Source organism: Pleuronectes platessa, chromosome 16 (assembly GCF_947347685.1).
Source record: "Pleuronectes platessa chromosome 16, fPlePla1.1, whole genome shotgun sequence".
In the NCBI taxonomy this organism is placed as follows: domain Eukaryota; kingdom Metazoa; phylum Chordata; class Actinopteri; order Pleuronectiformes; family Pleuronectidae; genus Pleuronectes; species Pleuronectes platessa.
The window spans coordinates 21,300,808-21,320,016 of NC_070641.1; the positions used below are offsets into that span (position 1 = coordinate 21,300,808).

The window sequence follows — 19,209 nt, forward strand, 5'->3', positions numbered from 1 at the left end:
TGTATATATTAGATACAGGACTCTTCGAGTAGATGGTGAATAGTACCTTCTTTAAATGAACCACAACCCTGCAACATGAATATATATCACTTCCCAAAATATATAATATGATCTAACAGAAATAAGACAACAAACAACATTTGACACCAACAATGATAATTTATTTGTAAAATCGGTTAGACAGCATATAGCCAATATTTCAAGGATTCAAACAAATGAAGAACTGAACGACTAAGTCATACAAGTTATACTGTGTAACTTTGTCAATATTGAATCAGTCTTAATCATAAATATAAAGATATTAAAACAATCCAAGCTGTACTGACCCCCCACCCTACATTTTCACCAAGCAGTTAAATTTATGTTAAAGCTTTGGTGTTAAGAAAGGAAACCATCCTTCAGTGTAAAATAGCATTTAAAAAATAAATAATAAAGTTATTTGAGTCATCTCAATTTTGGCTCATTTACTTTTCCTTTTTTCTGCAGTAATGCCTCCAGTGTATATGAGACCAACATGTATGCCCTCTCTCCTCTGATCATGGACACAGCAGGAAAGATTTAATAAACAAAAAATTGGATGAAACTCTGGATTATTGAGGCATTTTTATTCTAAAAAGCCATTATATAAACTCTTCTTTGATCCTATTATTGCAAGTCCTATATATTACATTTTATGGCCTGAAAACACGAGGAGAACTGATAATCAGGGCATGTATTTCATTCCTTTCATCCTCGGTATGATCTGTATATCTCTGACGTCATCGTGCTGTAGCAGCCAACACAGGTAGCGCTCGGTCCCCATGCCCCAACCACTGCTGAGGAGGGGTTTTGCTTGTCGCATGCTGATGTACCACTTGTAGGACTGCTCAGGAACCGTGTGGTGCCTGAGAGCTTCTTGCACCATCTCAGGGGTAGAATGACGCTCACCAAGACCCACAGTCTCACCCAGCCCTATCAGAAGGTCTGCAGCTTTGGCTTTGCGCTGCCCACTGCCCTCCACATATGCCTGGTAGAAGGGGACCCCCAGATGATCCATCTCGGTCAACCAAACAGCGCCATCATATTTTTCTATCAAGACTTGCTCTCCTTTGCGTGTTAGCTTTCTGCCGATCTGGGGCTGACCGTCCTGGACCCACTCAACGCAGTCAGCAGATGGCATCATGGGAATGGCCTGATCAAGAGGGATTCTTGGTAGTCCATCTTTTCCCTCTAGCTTACTCTGCATTGCTTTGGCATGCGTGAGGGTCCCAGCAGTGCTGAGAATGATATCTGAGTGATGCTTCAACATGGACTTAGTGAGATGAGCCAAGTATCTCTCTGCTGTGCAAATGGCATCGTTCATATCACCCAACAGTTCACACTCCACGTGGTAGAACTGGTTCAGGTGCGTGGCATCAGGATCTTCTCCTCTAAAGCTGGGAGATATGTAGTAGGTTCCTGGCAGGTTCTCCTGGAAGCGAAGAAAGTACTCAAGAACAAATTGCATTGAGTCAGCCAGGTAGATGTCCTGTCCCAGCAGGTTAACAGAAACTGGGTCTGAGTCAGATCCCAGACCCATCGGTGAGGAGATGGTGTCGGTGGTGAGAGGGGTCAAAGCGTAGGAGTAATGGCAGAGACTTTGGAAATATTCCACTGTGCTGTGGAAAAGAGTGTTTTGAATCTGGAACAGGTTGCGATACCACTGGCTCTTAATGGCAAGTGTGGAATGGGCGACGGGGTTTTGCCATGAATGTGGAGCCCTGCACTTGGTGATTTTTGAGTGGACCGCTTTAAGGGTCTCAGGATCAGCAGCTGGCCCGTCCATTGATGACACATATCCAGGGTAGCTTTGATAGCATTCTGGTGTCAGCTCAGCAGGCGTAGTGCCATCAGCTGGAGGTAAAAGAGGGATCAGCTTCGCATGAGCATATTCAATCTCCAATCCCTCAAAGATCAATGCAACACCTCGAGCTCTCATCCCCTCTTCCAATAGTCGGGCAACTTTATGAATTGCTAAAATCATTGCTTTGTAGTCAGCTTGGTCCAATTTGAAGAGGTCACTGGACAGTGGTTTGCGTGGCACCACAACAGTCAGACCAGGCGTGTTCGGGTATGGCGTAAGGAATGCAACATACTCACTGTCTTCCCACACCCTCCACTGTGGCTGCTCGCCCCGAACAATACGGCTGAACAGGTTGTTACAGGAGCGGTCCCCAAAAAAGTCAAAGCAAGAAGGTGCATTGGGTGTTGGTAATTTGTTTCTAATCTTGGCTTGAACCTGAGTCAGAGATTGATCATCCCAGCATGGGCTGCTTTTTGAAGTGCAGTAACCAGGATCGTATTCATGGAATTCCTCTTCACCGGCAAGATGAGGCTCCCACTTTTGCTCGAGGCCATGAAGTGGGAGCAGTCTGATTTGTGCAGGATGATCGGATGTTGGGTAGAAAACCAAGGCACAGCGCTGCACTCCCAACCGTTCACATAGAAGTTTTGACACAACTCTCGCTGCCTGTAGCATAGCCACATAATCAGGTGTGGGCAAGTGGAAGACACTGCTTGCCCCACTATTAGTTTTTCTCATCAGAATGGTTGAGCCAGGGATCCAGGGTTTGGGATTCAGGTAGGCAACCAGCTCATCTGTTTCCCAGATCACATCAGAGAAGCTGTTCAGGGGCCTGAGGACCTCTACTCGTGAAATACCATCTATCAGAGAGGCTACAAACATTACGCCAGCATTTGTTTCGATGATGGCATCACCTTTAATGTCCACAGCAATGATGCCTGCACATGCCCCATTCAGATTTTCACTCATCACTTCTTTGCATGCATGTCTAAGGCTGTAACCCTTGTGATGGTAGAGACTAGCTATTTTCTGGGCAACTGTGTGCCTCAAAAATACATCTCCATCTCCAGAGCAGGCAATAGCTAATTTGTCATCAGCATATATTCCTGCTCCTACTACTGCTGTATCCCCAACTCGACCTTTGAGCTTTCCTACTAACCCGCCTGTAGAGGAAGCAGCAGCCAACCCCTGCCAATGATCCAATGCAACAGCTCCAACTGTCTGAGGGTGATTGTTTTTTGAGGTATCTCCACCGCTGAGCTTTGCCATTAACTCTCTGTGGCGTATATCTGTGTAGAAATACTCACACCCAACAGCTTTCTCCTTCTCCTGCACTTGCAGAAACTCCTCAGCCCCATTTCCTACTATGAGTGAATGTGAGCTTTTCTCCATGACACATCTGGCTGCTTTTATTGGGTTCTTCACACTTTCCACACAGGCAACAGCTCCCGACCTCAGTGTACTACCATCTACAATTGCTGCTTCTAATTCATTTTTTCCATCTTTGTTGAATACTGAGCCTTTACCTGCATTAAACAGAAAACAGTCCTCCAGGGCCTCAACTGACCTCTGAACTGCGTCCAGACTCCTGCCCCCTTGATGAAGGACTTGGGATCCAAGGGTTAAGGCTGTCTGTAAAGCAAACTCAATAACCCCAATCACTTGGGTGTTCAGCATCATCTCTTCTCCAGCTCCACCATGGATCAACATAGTGTAGTTTGGGCTCATACTCGCTTTGCTTTCCCCACTTTTTAGGCTCATTCCAATCGCTTTCTTAGTTTGGTCCTGTTGGAGTAGACACTCCAGGGCACCCATCTGATTTGCAATGGCATATCTAACAGCTAGAAGCATCACTAACTTCAGATTTATCTTCATGTTGTCTTGAAGCTTCTGCAGTATCTGAGCAAAGCTCCCTTTTCCATTAAGCACAATTTGAACCCGGTCTTTTCTTCCCAGGTATGCTACAGCCAGCTGATCTTGTGCATAAACATTCCCTACTCCACACTCAACACCCTCAATGAGACCTGAACCAGTGAGGTATACAGATGGACACCCAAAGGGGTCGAGAAACTTTTTCAGTGGATTGTCAGATGGCAGAAGTTGGCGCAAGGCAGCTAGATGGGGACCAACACCTTGACCACTTTTAGTGTTTCTGATGAGACTCTTGTGCTCCATTAATGCAACATGGAACAAGCGTAAGATGTCAGTAGTGTATTGGATTTTCTTATCTGGGCCTATGCAGGATGCCAAGGCACCTACTAACTTGAGAGAATGAGTGGTGATTGAGTATGTAGGATCACATCGACCATGTTTGTAGTGGCGCATATGGGTAGGTGTGACAAGCACGTGACTGGCAGCTGATTCCCCAAGAGTCTGCCTCAGGGAAAGCTGCAAAGAGAAGTTGATCCAGGCATCATACAGGCCTCTGTGCTCTCTGATCGTAGAAAAGACATCCGGATAGGAAGGGACATCAAACGTGAGAACTTGATTAGTTGCTTCTGAGGCCGGGTTGGGCTGAGGGATGTTTACTCCTTGCAAGTGGAAGGTTAAAGAAGTCGGGGAAAACGATTTTACATCGCTAACTGTGACGGACCCATTCACATTCTCTGTTTCAGTGAGGGCTAGTTCTAAGTCAACAGTCTCAGACAGATTATAGACACAACCACTGACAAACACAGCCACTATCCCATCCAAAACACTGTGCTCAAACAACATTCCAGCAGTGCTGTCCTTGAACACCACCAGGCTCATCATCTGTCAGGAAAGAGAAACAGAAAAACAATTTCAGTAAAATGTCAGTCCATTGAAAATATGCAATTTCTTTAAACTGACAATTTTTATAAACATGTTTAGTAGAAATCTAATTGGTGTGTGTGTGTGTGATTCTCTCCACTACCTTATCATAGTGTCTCAGACATGGACTGTCTCCTCCTCCTCCTCCCAGCCTCACTGCATTGAGGGTGTCGGCCAGATCAGAGGGTGCATTCTGGTCCTCCAGACAAAGTGTAAGCACAGCGCTCTCCATTAGCCCCAGTGAGGCTGCTGCTTCCCCTCCTTGCTCCAGGATCTCTTCCCTGACGGCGGCCCAGTCTTTACGAGGCAGAGCGGAGAGGCTGCAAATGACCGAGGGATCATTCTGTTTTCCTGCTCTGGGTTCATCCATCACCTGAGCCAACTGGTTGTAGATGTCAATGAATGGTCGAGCAGACACTGGTCCACCAGGGCTGGGACGCCAGAGTATGTCCACAGGGAACACTCCTCCCACACATGTGATGATGGCATGGAGACTGTCTGGGTAGACCTGGAAATTACAAAGCCAAAAAGTTGGATTTGGATAAAGAATATAATTCAATGAGAAGATTCACACTGACATACATACAACCCTCTCTCCAGTTGTGTCTGGCCTTTCATCTCACCTTAATTTGATCTTGAACTCTGCCAGGAATCCGGCTTGCGGCAAATACCTCCGACTGCTGCGTGTTCTCCGTTGGTACATCGCCCTCTGCAGGTTTCGAGGGCTCACTGTACTGCTTTGCAGCTCCCCAGAGCAGAGCAGCTGCCCTCCCCAGCTGGGTGCTTCTCTTCACTCTGGATGGAGGAAGAACCATAGGGAGGGCTGTGGAGGTGGGAAGAGGGTCGGAACACGAAAGCAGGCTTTTCTTGAACTGCTCCGACCCCCAGTTCTCCTGGCCTGCAAGTCTAGTTGCTAACTTCTGATCTGCATCTCGAAGAACCTCCCTCTGCTGGTCCAGCACACGTTTGAACTCGGGGTAAAGGTCAGGTCTTAAAGTGAGCTGCAGGACACGGCCAACCTCTTGCAGGGTAACGTCTAACTCCGGAGCGGGGTAGTTGAGAAGGCTCATCTTGTTGGTGTGGAGGGGCTGGTTAGAGAAGGAGAAAAGGAGAGAGAATTGGTTGTGATGTCAGAACAACATATTTTGAAGCATTTGAAGAGGAAAAGAAAAACATCTGCATGGGAACACTGAAGCATACAGGCAGGGTGGGAACAAGCATCGGGCCTACTTTGTATGTTTATAATCTAAGCCAAGAAAAGTAAAAGTCATCAGAAGCTGCTGAAAAGTCCCATGAAATTTGGTAGAGGCATTACTATTCACCCAATATCAACATCTTTGGTAATTTCATAATTCTGTATATATATTTTGTGGCTGTGTGAGGTGTAGCTGTTAAAATCAATTTAACATGTGCAGATGATGATCCATGCAAATTGTCACTGAAAGACTTTGACCTTTGATGAATTTGAAAAGAAAAAGTCACCAGTGGAGGTCATGACCCGACCTCACTTCCCAAGTTGCATTCAAATTGAATTAAAAGCTGCCCTAGTTGTCGCTGTCACAACAAAACAAACAAACCGACACCAGTGATTAGAATACACCCGCCCATGAACGTGGTATCATTTATGACTCACAAACACACTTCAGACCTGGGAAAGACAGACACACAGAGCACAATGCACAATATTTGACTGCACATCACCTGACACGCACCCTTCCTCATCAACATGATGTCCAACCTTTCTCACGTTAGCCGAGCCACTAAGTCAATTATCTGAATTCTGGCGAAGGGGTAGCTGACTCTAACACAGGTCTCTTTGTGTCATAATGTGATGACCATGAATGGAATGTATCCAGATTTTTACTTCTGTGTGGGACAGTTCCCTCTCCTGGACAGAGCAGCTGTATGGACTGTAGCAATGTCCAATAACTGAGCCCAGACACGAGTAATGAGTTACTACAACTCGTCGGCACAGAAAAATAAAGCCTGGCATTTTGCTCTTATTGTTTGTCAGGGAAATGCATACCGCCTTGTTGGACAATTAGATTTTGTCCTGATTTGACTCATCAGTTCAAGTCATCCACACAAGGCTGCCTGTCTGGGTGCTGGATCAGCTCTTGGGATATGGATCTTATGATTTCAATAGCTCAGTTAGTGAAGAGAAGCAGCGCGAGCAATGTTACTCACTACTACAAAATACGTATATATGAATCAATCCCAACAGGATATTTGGGATTTAAATGATTGAATGATTTCATGGACTATAACTTTTAAAAACATTAACATATTTTCCTTTTTAAACTACCATATGCATTCCTTTGCTTATATGTACTTTCAGAGTTTTTTGTCTGCAATGACCTCATTAATCAGAAGTGAATCGATACGACAGAAGCTCATGGGATTTTGTTCACGCTGCTTGAAAATTAAAAAGATATTTAAGAAATAGCTACACGTCTTTCCAAACCACTCCAAGCCGGAAAACTGAAATAGTCGGTTTCTACCAAACAGAGAGTCAATAAAAACTATTCACAGTGAAAATGTATTTACATACCATAATGAGTTTGAGTTTGAATTTGATTTTTGAATATTTATCTTATACACAAATAAAACACTACTGTTGCTAATTGCAGGTACATGTTTTGTGCTTCAGGACCATAGACGCAGTTATTCTAAAGACAAGATATTCATTATAAAAGTCAGCTTACCTCGGTGTAGATATTTCTCTCCAATCTGGCCAGTTGGTCGGATGGCAGCTCAGTCAGTAGTCGGGAAATTTGGTTGGACAACAGCAACTAGGCTTTATCTTTAATGCAGAAGCAGTGACTCCAATGAAGCAATTTGGTGTCTTGCCTCCTCCTTCTCTGTCCAAAATGCAATATATAGCATTCTTGCTCTCTCTCTCTCTCTCTCTCTCTCTCTCTCTCTCTCTCTCTCTCTCTCTCTCTCTCTCTCTCTCTCTCTCTCTCTCTCTCTCTCTCTCTCTCTCTCTCTCTCCCATGGTCTGTAACGCACCCCTGGAGTATGTTGGGATTACTCTGCCTTAAACATGGCACCATTAAATAAATTCGGCGATTTAACAAGAATATTTTAGGTTGGCAAAACTCACACTTATGCAACATTAATGACCAAACCATCTATTATGAAAGTAATAAAGGTAAAAAAACATACAAACTAAGTTAAAGTGTTTGTGGTGAGCCTGTCAGACATGTGGTGGCAGGCTTCGACCACACAGGCCCAACTGTTGCTCACCAGTAGGGCCCAGCAAGTGTAGGCTGAGCTTTGACTCGGATCTGACCAAAACCTAGTTTTCCAACTCAAAATGTTCCAAGTCTACCCGACTGGATCACAGTGATGCACTTTTTACAGGACTTAGCAGTGAAAACAGTGGAGAGACTCCAGCTTGTTCCGAATTCTTCAGCTCAGCTGTTCACCAGAACCAAGAGGAGAGAACACATTAGTCCAGTTAGACGCTCTGCACTTGTTGCCTGTGACACATTGGATCTAAGCTTCTCCTCCTCACATACAAGGCCCTGAATGAACCAAGTAGCTGACTTTCCAGTTAACCATGTTCCCTCTAGAACACTGAGATCATAATCTGCAGTCTATCAGAGGATCCAAATAACAGCAACAAAGAAAATCTGAAATGCAGATTTTGGAAAGCTCGCTGAGAAGTGGCGGAACAGACTGTTAGTAGATATCAGTAAACGTCTTTAAAATAAAACTTAAAACATTTATCTTTGATTCAGTACATTTGTATCTGAGCTAATGCCATATAGGGGATGAAATCAAATTATTCTTGGTATGAGGAAGTTAACGTCCTGAGCTTCCGTGGTCTGGATCGCAGGCACAGCTTACTGTGCCACCAATAGACTCTATATAAAGGTGCCACCCTGCGCTCGGATCTCGTTCCTGTGCATCATGGAGACCCAGACCCGAGATGTGGTGTCCGGCCAGTGGCTGGCAGAGGCCGTCCGGTGCAACCTCGTCGGTCCCAAGCTTCGCATCCTGGACACGTCGTGGCATTTGCCCGAACTGAAGCGGGACGCAAAGGCTGAGTTTGCACAGAGGCACATTCCGGGCTCCTTGTTTTTTGACATAGTGGAGTGCTGCGACCATAGCGCTGCGTATGATCTCATGCTGCCGACCTCCAGCCACTTCTCCCAGTATGTGGGCGACCTGGGCATCGGCAACGACACGCACGTGGTCGTGTACGAAACCAGCGAATACGGGTCGCACATCGCACCCCGGGTGTGGTGGATGTTCCGGATGTTCGGACACAGCCGGGTGTCGGTGCTGGACGGCGGCTGGAAGAACTGGCTGGTGGACGGTCACCCAGTCACAGCGGAGAGCTGCGTCCCGGAGCGCACGGAGTTCAGGGCCGCTGCCAATCTGTCCTGGGTGAAGAGCTACGAGGACGTGTTGGAGAACGTGGGCACCAGGCGGGTGCAGGTGGTGGACTCCCGGCCTGTAGGCAGGTTCAGGGGGACTGAGCCGGAGCCCAGGGACGGTGAGAGGGTTTATTTAGCAGCATCACTTAGTTTATTTGTCTATTTATGATTATAAAATGTATTATATTTTTGTTTGTGTTTTCCTTTGGTTTGGTGGTGTTAAGAAGACAAGGGCATTTCAAGGGCCAATCTCGCCACACCCCTGATTCATCGAGTATTTCAGATTTATTTTGGTGACACATACGAATAAGAAATATAATAAAGTATTCTAATGTGACAGCCAACAAAAGAAGAAAAACTTTTTTAGAGAAATTGACAGTGGGCCTGAATGTACATGGGCCAATCGGATTTCCGGGATCTGGCCACATCTCAGGTGTCGCCCATGTCAACCTTTTTTTTATAACTCAACCTAGTTTTGTATTATTAATTAACACATTAAATGTCACATTGTCACACACAATAACTACCCAAAAAACTATTAACTTAACAGGAGAAAATTTAGAAACTTCAGAGAGAGCCACATGTGAGGCATCCCTCAGAAACAGATAGATTGATCCCTGAGTTTATTACCCATCTTCATATTTCTCATTCCTCTCTCTCACCTGCACAGATACGCTGCCCGGCCATTTCCCTGGTGCGATCAACATGCCCTTCACTACCTTCATGGACGCCAACGGGAAGATGCTGGAAACCGAGGGCCTGTCCAAAGTGTTCAGAGAGGCAGGGGTGGACCCGGGTCAGCCGCTGTGGGTAACCTGTAGTTCTGGTGTCACCGCGTGTCAGGTTGTCCTGGCTGCTCACCTGCTGGGGCACCCCGGGGCCTGTGTTTACGACGGCTCCTGGACTGAATGGTTCAAGAGGGCCAGTCCGGAGATGATCATCTCAGAGGGAGAAGGAAAGAAGGTCTGAATAAACCACATCAGACAGGCAGCATCTGAAGAGGTTTTTTCCCAAGGGGAAGCTCTTGAAACATATACACTTTCTGTATCGAATCATCGATCGATGTTGTATTCTTATAAACCATTTACAATAAATGATTGCCTGAGGTCCTTGTTTTCTTTTACTCTGTTAAAATAAAACTAGGCCCTGCATGGAGCGAGTAGCAGATTTTGTAAACTACTCTCAGAAGCGGCGGAACAGCCTTTAACTATAGATTGTGCACTCTCATGTGTTTAATCACTTTCTTTCTTTTCTGCTTTTAAGGATTTATTATATTTTTTTTACATCCTTTTCTTTCAAATGTCATTTTAACATTTTTAAACCGTGTTTCTTAAAAACTGGTTTCTTCTTATTGTAATACATGTTTATATTTGTATCTATATTGTATGTGAAGCACTTTGAGCCGCACTCCTTGCTTTACAATTAAAGTTTATTATAATTTTTTGTTATTATTACAAACAATATTTTCCACGGTGAAGGTGCATGGGTATTGATATATTCTTATTTGTATTCTCCCTATCTGCTGCTGTAACAAGTGAGAGTGTCCTGGTGTGGGATCAAAACCTTCTTATCTGATCTCATGCAGGACGATATTCTTTATTAAGGTGAGAATTATCTGCAACTTCCATTAATGTACCACTTGGATTCATGGAATGAGTTTGGGATGAGTCCGGACTTTGAACTTCCCCTGAGAGGAAGTGAAAGTCCCGGCTTCCGTCTGCTCCACTCGGGATCTCGGGGACAGACACTCCGCTTCCCCCCTGCCCTCGGAGCTCGTTCCTGCGCGTCATGGCGGCTCAGACCCGAGCTGTGGTGTCCGGCCAGTGGCTGGCAGAGGCCGTCCGGTGCAACCTCGTCGGTCCCAAGCTCCGCATCCTGGATACGTCGTGGTATTTGCCGAAACTGAAGCGGGACACGAAGGCTGAGTTCGCGCAGAGGCACATTCCGGGCTCCTTGTTTTTCGACATAGACGGGTGCAGCGACCGGAGCTCCGCGTTCGATCACATGCTGCCGACCTCCAGCCACTTCTCCCGGTATGTGGGCGACCTGGGCATCGGCAGCGACACGCACGTAGTCGTGTACGACACCAGCGACTTCGGGTCGTACAGCGCGCCGCGCGTGTGGTGGATGTTCCGGATGTTCGGACACAGCCTGGTGTCGTTGCTGGACGGCGGCTGGAAGAACTGGCTGCTGGACGGTCACCCGGTCACAGCGGAGAGCTGCGTCCCGGAGCGCACGGAGTTCAGGGCCGCTGCCAATCTGTCCTGGGTGAAGAGCTACGAGGACGTGTTGGAGAACGTGGGCACCAGGCGGGTGCAGGTGGTGGACGCCCGGTCTGCAGGCAGGTTCAGGGGCACTGAGCCGGAGCCCAGAGACGGTGAGAGGGTTTTATTTTGCAGCATCATTTGGTTTATTTCTCTATTTATTATTATAAATGTATTCTATATTTGTTTGTGTTTTCATTGGTTCTTTCATTGAGCAGCAGTCAAGTTCTGTGTTGTTAAGAAGATGAGGGCATTTCAAGGGCCAATCAGATTCAAGAAGCTGTCTCCACCCCCGATTCGTCCTTTATTTTAGATTTATTTTGTTGACTGGCACATAAGAATAAGAAATATAATAGAGTACTCTAATGTGACCGCCAACAAAATAAGAAAAAACTGTTTGATTATTTAAAAGAAATTGCCAGTGGGCATGAACTTCAGGGGCCAATCAGATGCTAGGATCTGGCCACATCCCAGGTGTCACCCATGTCAACCTTTTTTCTGAATACATTTAGTAGGCTGTCACATAATCAATCAATCACATTTGATATGTATAGCCCATCCCTCTCATAGCTCTTAAAAAGGTGCAACATCCTCTGTCCCTCAACAAGAGTGTGAAAAAACGACCAAAACACATAGTAACAGGGGGAAACCCAACTAAAGTTTTTATATCAGTTTTGTATTGATAATTATCACATTAAATGTCACATTGTCAAAACTACCAAAAAAGCTATTACAGGGGAAAACAACTAAACTTCAGAGAGAGCCACATGTGAGGGATCAATCGTTAACAGCTTGATTGGTCATTCCTCTTTCTCACCTGCACAGATACGCTGCCCGGCCATTTCCCTGGTGCGATCAACATGCCCTTCACTTCTTTCATGGACGCCAGCGGGAAGGAGCTGGAAACCGAGGGCCTGTCCAAACTGTTCAGAGAGGCCGGGGTGGACCTGGAGCAGCCGCTGTGGACCACCTGTGGTTCTGGTGTCACTGCGTGTCACGTTGTCCTGGCTGCTCACCTGCTGGGGCACCCCGGGGCCTGTGTTTACGACGGCTCCTGGTCTGAATGGTTCAAGAGGGCCAGTCCGGAGATGATCATCTCAGAGGGAGAAGGAAAGAAGGTCTGAACAAACCACATCAGACAGGCAGCTGTTTGTCTGCTGCGATCGATCAAGACCACTAGCTTGTTATAAAATGGATTCACTAACATAGGCCGTAGCAGGTTTTGTCAGTTGACAGAATTGATTGATGAAAATCTCCTGTGCATTATGCAAATGTTACAATTTGGAAACTTGCATAATTTGGAATAATCTACAACTATCCTGAAATAGTCTGTAATTGTTTGTTGAGTGGTCGAAGATGTTTTTGATTCATCTCTTGAAAAACGATCAAGACAGGAGAAGACTGACTCTTGAAAAATATGCACTTTCTTTATAGAATCATAGATGAATGATGTATTCTTATAAAAAATATCACAATAAATGGTTTGTCTAAGGTCCTTGTGTCATTGGACTCTGTTAACATAAAAGTAGCTCCTGCATGGAGCAAAAAGTCCTGTACTCAGTAACTCCAGAGTAAATATTAAACTGTTTGAGGAGCTGTGGAGAGGAACAGGGCAGGTCCTTCTGCTGGATCAATACATTTTTATCTGATCGCATGCAGGACTTAGATTATTTTACAGAACAGAGAGGATATTCTTTATTAAGGTGGGAATGATCTAGAACTTTCATTAATTTACCACTTGGGTTTTGGATGAGTCTGGACTTTGAACTTCCCCTGAGAGGAAGTGAAAGTCCTGAACTTCCGTGTGCTCCACTCGGGATCGCAGGGACAGACTGTCCTCTTCCACCCTGCCCTCGGAGCTCGTTCCTGCGCGTCATGGCGGCTCAAACCCGAGCTGTGGTGTCCGGCCAGTGGCTGGCAGAGGCCGTCCGGTGCAACCTCGTCGGTCCCAAGCTCCGCATCCTGGACACGTCCTGGTATATGGCCAGACTGAAGCGGGACGCGAAGGCTGAGTTTGCACAGAGGCACATTCCAGGCTCCTTGTTTTTTGACATAGAGGAGTGCTGCAGCCGGGGCACTGCGTTCGATCACATGCTGCCGACCTCCAGCCACTTCTCCCAGTATGTGGGCGACCTGGGCATCGGCAACGACACGCACGTAGTCGTGTACGACTGCAGCGACGTCGGGTCGTACGTCGCGCCCCGGGTATGGTGGATGTTCCGGATGTTCGGACACAGCCGCGTGTCGGTGCTGGACGGCGGCTGGAAGAACTGGCTGGTGGACGGTCACCCGGTCACAGCGGAGAGCTGCGTCCCGGAGCGCACGGAGTTCAGGGCCGCTGCCAATCTGTCCTGGGTGAAGAGCTACGAGGACGTGCTGGAGAACGTGGGCACCAGGCGGGTGCAGGTGGTGGACTCCCGGCCTGTAGGCAGGTTCAGGGGGACTGAGCCGGAGACCAGGGATGGTGAGAGGGTTTTATTTTGCACCATCATTTAGTTTTTTTCTCTTTTTATTATTACAATTATTGTATATTTGATTGTGTTTTCCTTTGTTTCTTTCCTTGAGCAAAACTGCACATCTTTTATTTTGCAATTTGCTTCTTGTCCAAAGTTTTTGACCACTTCAATCAAGATAAGAATGTAAAACTAATTCATAACTTTCATATTTTAAGTGTGACCTTCTCTGATCTGTGAAAAGTCAGGTTCTGTGCTATTAAGAAGAAGAGGGCATTTCAAGGGCCAATCAGATTCCAGAAGCTGGCCACATACCTTGAGTCATGTCAACTTTTTTTTATCAATCAATCAAATTTTATTTGTATAGCCCATATTCATACACAAATTACAATTGTCTCACAGCTCTTAATAAGGTGCGACATCCTCTTTCCTTTAACAAGAATGAGGAAAAACTCCAATAAAAACATAGTAACAGGGGAAATCCAGCTAAAGTTTTCATATCATTTTTTTTATTGATAATTATCAAATGAAATGTCACATTGTCAAAACTACAAAATAAAACATATTAAGATGGGAAAATGTAGAAACTTCAGTGAGAGCCACATGTGAGGCATCCCTCAGTAACAGATAGACTGTTCGCCGAGTTTAATTACCCAAACTTTACTCATTCCTCTCTCTCACCTGAACAGATACGCTGCCCGGCCATTTCCCTGGTACGATCAACTTGCCCTTCACTTCTTTCATGGACGCCAACGGGAAGGAGCTGGAAACCGAGGGCCTGTCCAAAGTGTTCAGAGAGGCAGGGGTGGACCTGGAGCAGCCGCTGTGGGTAACCTGTAGTAGGGGTGTCACCGCGTGTCAGGTTGTCCTGGCTGCTCACCTGCTGGGGCACCCCGGGGCCTGTGTTTACGACGGCTCCTGGACTGAATGGTTCAAGAGGGCCAGTCCGGAGATGATCATCTCAGAGGGAGAAGGAAAGAAGGTCTGAATAAACCACATCGGACAGGCAGCTGTTTGTCTGCTGCGACTAACTAACATAGGCAGTAAGGGTTTTGTCAGCTGATAGAATTGATTGATGAAAATCTCCTTGCATAATTTAAAATAATCTACCACTATCCTGAAATAGTCTGTAATTGTTTGTTGAATGGTCGAAGATGTTTTTGATCGATCTTTTTCAATAATCTTTCAAGAGAGGAGAGGACTGACTTGAAAAATATGCACTTTCTTTATAGAATCATAGATGGATGTTGTATTCTTATCACAATAAATGGTTGCCTGAGGTCCTTGTGTCATTTTACTCTATTAAAATAAAAGCAGCTCCTGCATTGAGCAAAAACTCCTGTATTCAGTAACTACAGAGTAAATGTTGAACTCGTTGAGGGGCTGTGGAGGAGAACAGGGAACAATTCTGTCCATGGAGGAGGTGTTAATCAACCACATGTTTCCCCTACAACCAATCGGATCATTGGAAATGATTGGCTTTCTCTTCTTTGTCCAGTTTTATGGTAAATCTCATGCAAAAATGTTGTTGGTGTTTTTACTTTATTACATTCTTAATTATTTAATTAAATACGATAAATATACTTCAGGGGGCTAGCTGAATCTAGCCCTGTTTTTCTTAATTAAAAAAATAATTGACCTGGAAAGAAGATGGTCTGATGTCTGAATTAACAAGATCATTGTCCTGAAAGAAATCTGCTGTTTATCTGAATAAATGAGAAATAAATCTTTAAAAACAAAAGAATCTGCTGTTTTTCCAAATTTCCTAAAAAGGGGATATTATCTCGTTAATTCAGAAAAACAGATTGGTTATTTTTTCCTCAAATGAAAGTAATACGCCTCCGCAATAAACTAGAATTGCACAACAAAAAAACTAAAACAATAAAAAAAGGCCTAACCACATCAAAGATGGCCGACAATGTGTGACGTGTGTCATTTAGTCGTCCTGTAAAGTGCCTGTGGGTCCTCAGGTAATAAACAAACGGGGGTCCTAATTCGGCGACAGTCGAACACTCGAGGCGTCGCTTTGTTTTACAAACTGAGTCAAATCATCCGAAGCAGCAGCGACATCTTCCTCCGCGTGTGACCGAGGGATGTAGATTCAGTCGTTCGCCGCCTAGCTGAGCCTTTAGTTCGGTGCCCGGACGTCGAATCGTGTGTTTTAACCCGACAAGCTAACGTTAGCAGCACGGGAGCGGACGAGCTGGGCCTCAAACCAACGTTCATCTGACATTTAACTGAAATAAACAACAGGTGAGTTCTGACATCCGGGTTCGGACCCGACGTGGCGCGGGTTTCAGTCCGTGTTCGGTTTGCTGTTGTTGTCTTCCAGGTGGACTACACGGCCAGTATCGTCATTGTTGTGTAGTAAATAGTCGAAACGTGTTGTTGTGTATTTGATCCTGAACTGATCGTGAAGTTGTCGGTTGGTGGGGGGGGCGGCGGTTTGTTTTTTTCCACAGGGAGTCGTGGATGAGCAGCGATGTCTGGCATTGCTCTCAGCCGACTGTCCCAGGAGCGTAAAGCCTGGAGGAAGGACCACCCGTTTGTAAGTTCTGTACTGGTCCCAATAAACTCGTGCTCTCTTCCCATTACACTTCTCCGTGGACGGAGACCCACTCATGTTCCTGTGTCTGCAGGGTTTCGTTGCTGTTCCCACTAAGAATCCGGACGGGACCATGAATCTGATGAACTGGGAGTGCGCCATTCCTGGGAAGAAAGGAGTAGGTGTTCTCCTGATGTCCAGATCAAGTTTTAAATCGATAATTCAAACATTAAATGTCACATTTCTCTTTCTTTTTGGTTTAACGACAGATGTATTTCCCCTATGGTTCTAGTTTTAAAGAGATAGTTCACCCAAAAATGAAAATTCACTCTTTACCCACTCAGGGTGAAATGTTTTAGTCCACAAAACACTTCTGGAGTTTCAGGGGTAAACTCTGTTGCAGCTAAATCTAGATAAAATTGAAATAAATGGTTACACAACAACAGAAACTGCTCCTGTGGTGTCATCAGAGTTCCCCTAAACCCCGACATTAAAACTCAACTCAAAACAGAGACATTTCCATCGTGTTTTTTGCCTGAATGTCGTCTGTGCTCCATCTGGAGCCACGTTCACAACAAAGTGCGTCTCAGTCTCTTTGCAGTTGTGTAATATCTCAACATGTCCTCGTTCTGTCATCAGACCCTGTGGGAGGGAGGACTCTACAAACTGCGAATGCTCTTCAAAGATGACTACCCGTCCTCACCACCCAAATGTGAGTACGAGTGTGCACGTGGTACACGGGTTCATTTCCATTTTCAGTCTCCATACAGATGTTTGGTGTTTGCACCTCATGCAGAGTATTATTTTAAGGGTTAATTTATTTGATCACTGGATTTGATGGGATGTGGGAAGCTTCAATTGAAATAGAGTAGAGTTTACAGTGAACTATTAGGAAATAGGAAATAAAAGTCTTATTCTTTATTGTCGTGATATTCAACAAAAAGAGTATTTGATCAGTGATGTTGGCCAACAGACGTGAGGATAGTTTTATATCTTGTGTTTAAAAACCTTCAGGTGATGACATCATTCTACTTTGTAAGTTTGATCTTGACCATGACCCCTGTTTCCTCTCCTGACTGTTTTTTCTCTCAGGCAAGTTTGAGCCACCAATATTCCACCCGAATGTTTACCCCTCAGGCACCGTGTGTCTGTCCATCCTGGAGGAGGACAAAGACTGGAGGCCAGCCATCACCATCAAACAGGTTTGTACTCACACAAACATTCTTTCCTATTTACCTTCTAATTATTTGTTATTGCCCAGTTAATGAATGTATGTGAAGTTAACACTGGAAAAACCGTACCAGCCTTACTGGACTGTGACTGGAGAGCTGTTGCCTGTGTGTTCAGATCCTGTTGGGGATCCAGGAGCTGCTGAATGAGCCGAACATTCAAGACCCAGCACAAGCAGAAGCCTACACGATTTACTGGTGAGTCTATCTGCAGTTGAAGCCTGGTTTTTTATTTTATTTAGCAGGATCAAAACAAGTGTAACCTGGTTTTGAACACTCAGCTCTTTTAATGCCATTTCCACATCTGCAGCCTTTTCTCGGTTTCACGTCCGTCATGACTGAGAAATGTCGTCACCACACCCACTCGCTCGGGGTGAACTTTTTTGGACATTTTTACTTCTGATGAGCCAATATTTTCCAAGGGGTTTGGCAGGAAAATGTGCGGATCACCTTTTGTGCAGTCACATACCGTTCCTCCAGAAAATTTGAGGACAATACAGTACATGTATGAAAGCAGCTCTGGAGTTGAATCCTTTTAAAATGAATGTTAGCAGGGTTTAAAATGTCTTGATCTCTGTGTTTCAGTCAGAACAGGATGGACTATGAGAAGCGGGTACGGGCACAGGCCAAGAAGTTTGCCCCCACATAGAGAGGAGGGCTGGCCTCCATCCTGCCAGAGCTGCCTGAGCTGATGGTCACAAACAAACAGGAGGCAAGCGACACCTGCAGGACCACTCCAATAAGAATCCAGCTTTGAGTATTATCATATTATTATACCATTACACAGAAGACAGCTTTCTTTCTTTCTTTCTCTCTTTTGTTCTTTCGTTCTCTCTTTTAAACAACAAGAGATCATACTTTTACCCATCTCGCAGAAATATTTATGCGTTTTAATCCATAGCTGATGATCCTGAACTGTAGATCTCTGCTGTCAACGTGAACTTTACTATTTGTTTACTTTTTTTGTATAATTCACATCATCCCCAGTTTTGTCCTGAGAACTTCAGAGCTCTCTCTCGTGCCTCCATTAGGACGTCAGTCATGCTGACGTGCTGTAGAAATACGATTTCGTTTCAAAAAGACCTCTCGGTGTAATGTGGAGTCCGCTCTGGCTGAGGAAGAGTGTTTCTGTAACTTTTCAGTTGTTAATAAAACCCCTGGGAATTTAGCAGGTTGTGTGTCATGAATACAAAGTCACAAATACAGTGGACGTCAATCCATTTGTTGTGTGCTCGTCATCCCTCCTCTCATCCACTCACATCAGACTTTCCATTAAAGTTGTTCAATGTTGATTTCAAGTAAAGCAGTAGCAGTGACGTAGGTAGGAAGCGGCGCTCTGTTCACCTCCGAGAAGGACGAGCGGCATATGAGAACTGGGGGGGGGGGTGTTAGGGCTTGTCTTCCTCCTGTGAGCTTCAGTTGTCATGTCAATGCAGTGAAACTAAGAGGAACTTAAAGTTAAGATTCTTTTTGTGAATCCAAGGGAGTGAGACAGTTTGTCAGTCACAGCGATGAGCCCCAGGTCACTCTGACCGCCAGTAAAAAAATAATTAGAATAGTTTCCCTGTGTGTTTTTCTTTTATCCTGCAAAGCTTAAAAAAAATTAATGTCAACATCATAAAATCCAGAAACGGGTCCATCTCCAAGTCGGTGTGGCCGAAGGATCCTCATCGGAACGGCCTCTGAGGTGAAAAGCAAAAGAAAGTGCACTTGGG

The 19,209-nt window shown here is 45.2% G+C and overlaps 5 protein-coding genes across 6 annotated transcripts; 4 read left to right on the forward strand and 1 right to left on the reverse strand.

The window, feature by feature from the left end:
• Positions 1 to 268: 268 nt before the first annotated feature.
• Positions 269 to 7,530, reverse strand: si:ch211-256m1.8 (uncharacterized). Of its 2 annotated transcripts, XM_053443517.1 has the most exons (4): positions 7,321 to 7,530; positions 5,239 to 5,703; positions 4,719 to 5,123; positions 269 to 4,576 (listed from the first exon to the last, which is right to left on the reverse strand). In XM_053443517.1, exons 2-4 carry the CDS (start codon positions 5,683 to 5,685, stop codon positions 704 to 706), a joined length of 4,725 nt encoding a protein of 1,574 aa, XP_053299492.1. In that variant the 5' UTR covers positions 5,686 to 5,703; positions 7,321 to 7,530; the 3' UTR covers positions 269 to 703. The 2 variants fall into 2 exon arrangements, with proteins under 2 accessions (XP_053299492.1, XP_053299491.1); XM_053443516.1 differs by lacking the exon at positions 7,321 to 7,530 and having other exon boundaries at positions 5,239 to 7,305.
• A 759-nt stretch (positions 7,531 to 8,289) lies between these two features.
• On the forward strand, positions 8,290 to 10,109 carry LOC128458934 (thiosulfate sulfurtransferase). Its single transcript, XM_053444002.1, has 2 exons — positions 8,290 to 9,122; positions 9,674 to 10,109. The coding sequence occupies exons 1-2, from the start codon at positions 8,534 to 8,536 to the stop codon at positions 9,970 to 9,972; spliced, it is 888 nt and encodes a 295-aa protein (XP_053299977.1). The 5' UTR covers positions 8,290 to 8,533; the 3' UTR covers positions 9,973 to 10,109.
• A 606-nt stretch (positions 10,110 to 10,715) lies between these two features.
• LOC128458933 (3-mercaptopyruvate sulfurtransferase) lies at positions 10,716 to 12,758 on the forward strand. The gene is made up of 2 exons (XM_053444001.1): positions 10,716 to 11,380; positions 12,093 to 12,758. Exons 1-2 carry the CDS (start codon positions 10,792 to 10,794, stop codon positions 12,389 to 12,391), a joined length of 888 nt encoding a protein of 295 aa, XP_053299976.1. The 5' UTR covers positions 10,716 to 10,791; the 3' UTR covers positions 12,392 to 12,758.
• A 72-nt stretch (positions 12,759 to 12,830) lies between these two features.
• On the forward strand, positions 12,831 to 15,000 carry LOC128458931 (3-mercaptopyruvate sulfurtransferase). The gene is made up of 2 exons (XM_053444000.1): positions 12,831 to 13,731; positions 14,410 to 15,000. The coding sequence occupies exons 1-2, from the start codon at positions 13,017 to 13,019 to the stop codon at positions 14,706 to 14,708; spliced, it is 1,014 nt and encodes a 337-aa protein (XP_053299975.1). The 5' UTR covers positions 12,831 to 13,016; the 3' UTR covers positions 14,709 to 15,000.
• A 670-nt stretch (positions 15,001 to 15,670) lies between these two features.
• Positions 15,671 to 18,662, forward strand: LOC128458897 (SUMO-conjugating enzyme UBC9). The gene is made up of 7 exons (XM_053443946.1): positions 15,671 to 15,973; positions 16,183 to 16,268; positions 16,360 to 16,443; positions 16,905 to 16,977; positions 17,358 to 17,467; positions 17,613 to 17,692; positions 18,080 to 18,662. The coding sequence occupies exons 2-7, from the start codon at positions 16,203 to 16,205 to the stop codon at positions 18,141 to 18,143; spliced, it is 477 nt and encodes a 158-aa protein (XP_053299921.1). The 5' UTR covers positions 15,671 to 15,973; positions 16,183 to 16,202; the 3' UTR covers positions 18,144 to 18,662.
• Positions 18,663 to 19,209: the final 547 nt, after the last annotated feature.

Excerpts from the sequence above, each read along its gene's own strand:
- si:ch211-256m1.8 (XM_053443517.1), bottom strand. The coding sequence starts at position 5,685 with ATGAGCCTTCTCAACTACCCCGCTCCGGAGTTAGACGTTACCCTGCAA. Across the intron at positions 5,124-5,238 it reads GAGTTCAAGATCAAATTAAG|GTCTACCCAGACAGTCTCCA; the intron begins GTGAGATGAAAG and ends TGTAATTTCCAG. Across the intron at positions 4,577-4,718 it reads GTCTGAGACACTATGATAAG|ATGATGAGCCTGGTGGTGTT; the intron begins GTAGTGGAGAGA and ends CTTTCCTGACAG.
- LOC128458934 (XM_053444002.1), top strand. The coding sequence starts at position 8,534 with ATGGAGACCCAGACCCGAGATGTGGTGTCCGGCCAGTGGCTGGCAGAG. Across the intron at positions 9,123-9,673 it reads TGAGCCGGAGCCCAGGGACG|ATACGCTGCCCGGCCATTTC; the intron begins GTGAGAGGGTTT and ends TCACCTGCACAG.
- LOC128458933 (XM_053444001.1), top strand. The coding sequence starts at position 10,792 with ATGGCGGCTCAGACCCGAGCTGTGGTGTCCGGCCAGTGGCTGGCAGAG. Across the intron at positions 11,381-12,092 it reads TGAGCCGGAGCCCAGAGACG|ATACGCTGCCCGGCCATTTC; the intron begins GTGAGAGGGTTT and ends TCACCTGCACAG.
- LOC128458931 (XM_053444000.1), top strand. The coding sequence starts at position 13,017 with ATGAGTCTGGACTTTGAACTTCCCCTGAGAGGAAGTGAAAGTCCTGAA. Across the intron at positions 13,732-14,409 it reads TGAGCCGGAGACCAGGGATG|ATACGCTGCCCGGCCATTTC; the intron begins GTGAGAGGGTTT and ends TCACCTGAACAG.
- LOC128458897 (XM_053443946.1), top strand. The coding sequence starts at position 16,203 with ATGTCTGGCATTGCTCTCAGCCGACTGTCCCAGGAGCGTAAAGCCTGG. Across the intron at positions 16,269-16,359 it reads GGAGGAAGGACCACCCGTTT|GGTTTCGTTGCTGTTCCCAC; the intron begins GTAAGTTCTGTA and ends CTGTGTCTGCAG. Across the intron at positions 16,444-16,904 it reads CCATTCCTGGGAAGAAAGGA|ACCCTGTGGGAGGGAGGACT; the intron begins GTAGGTGTTCTC and ends TTCTGTCATCAG.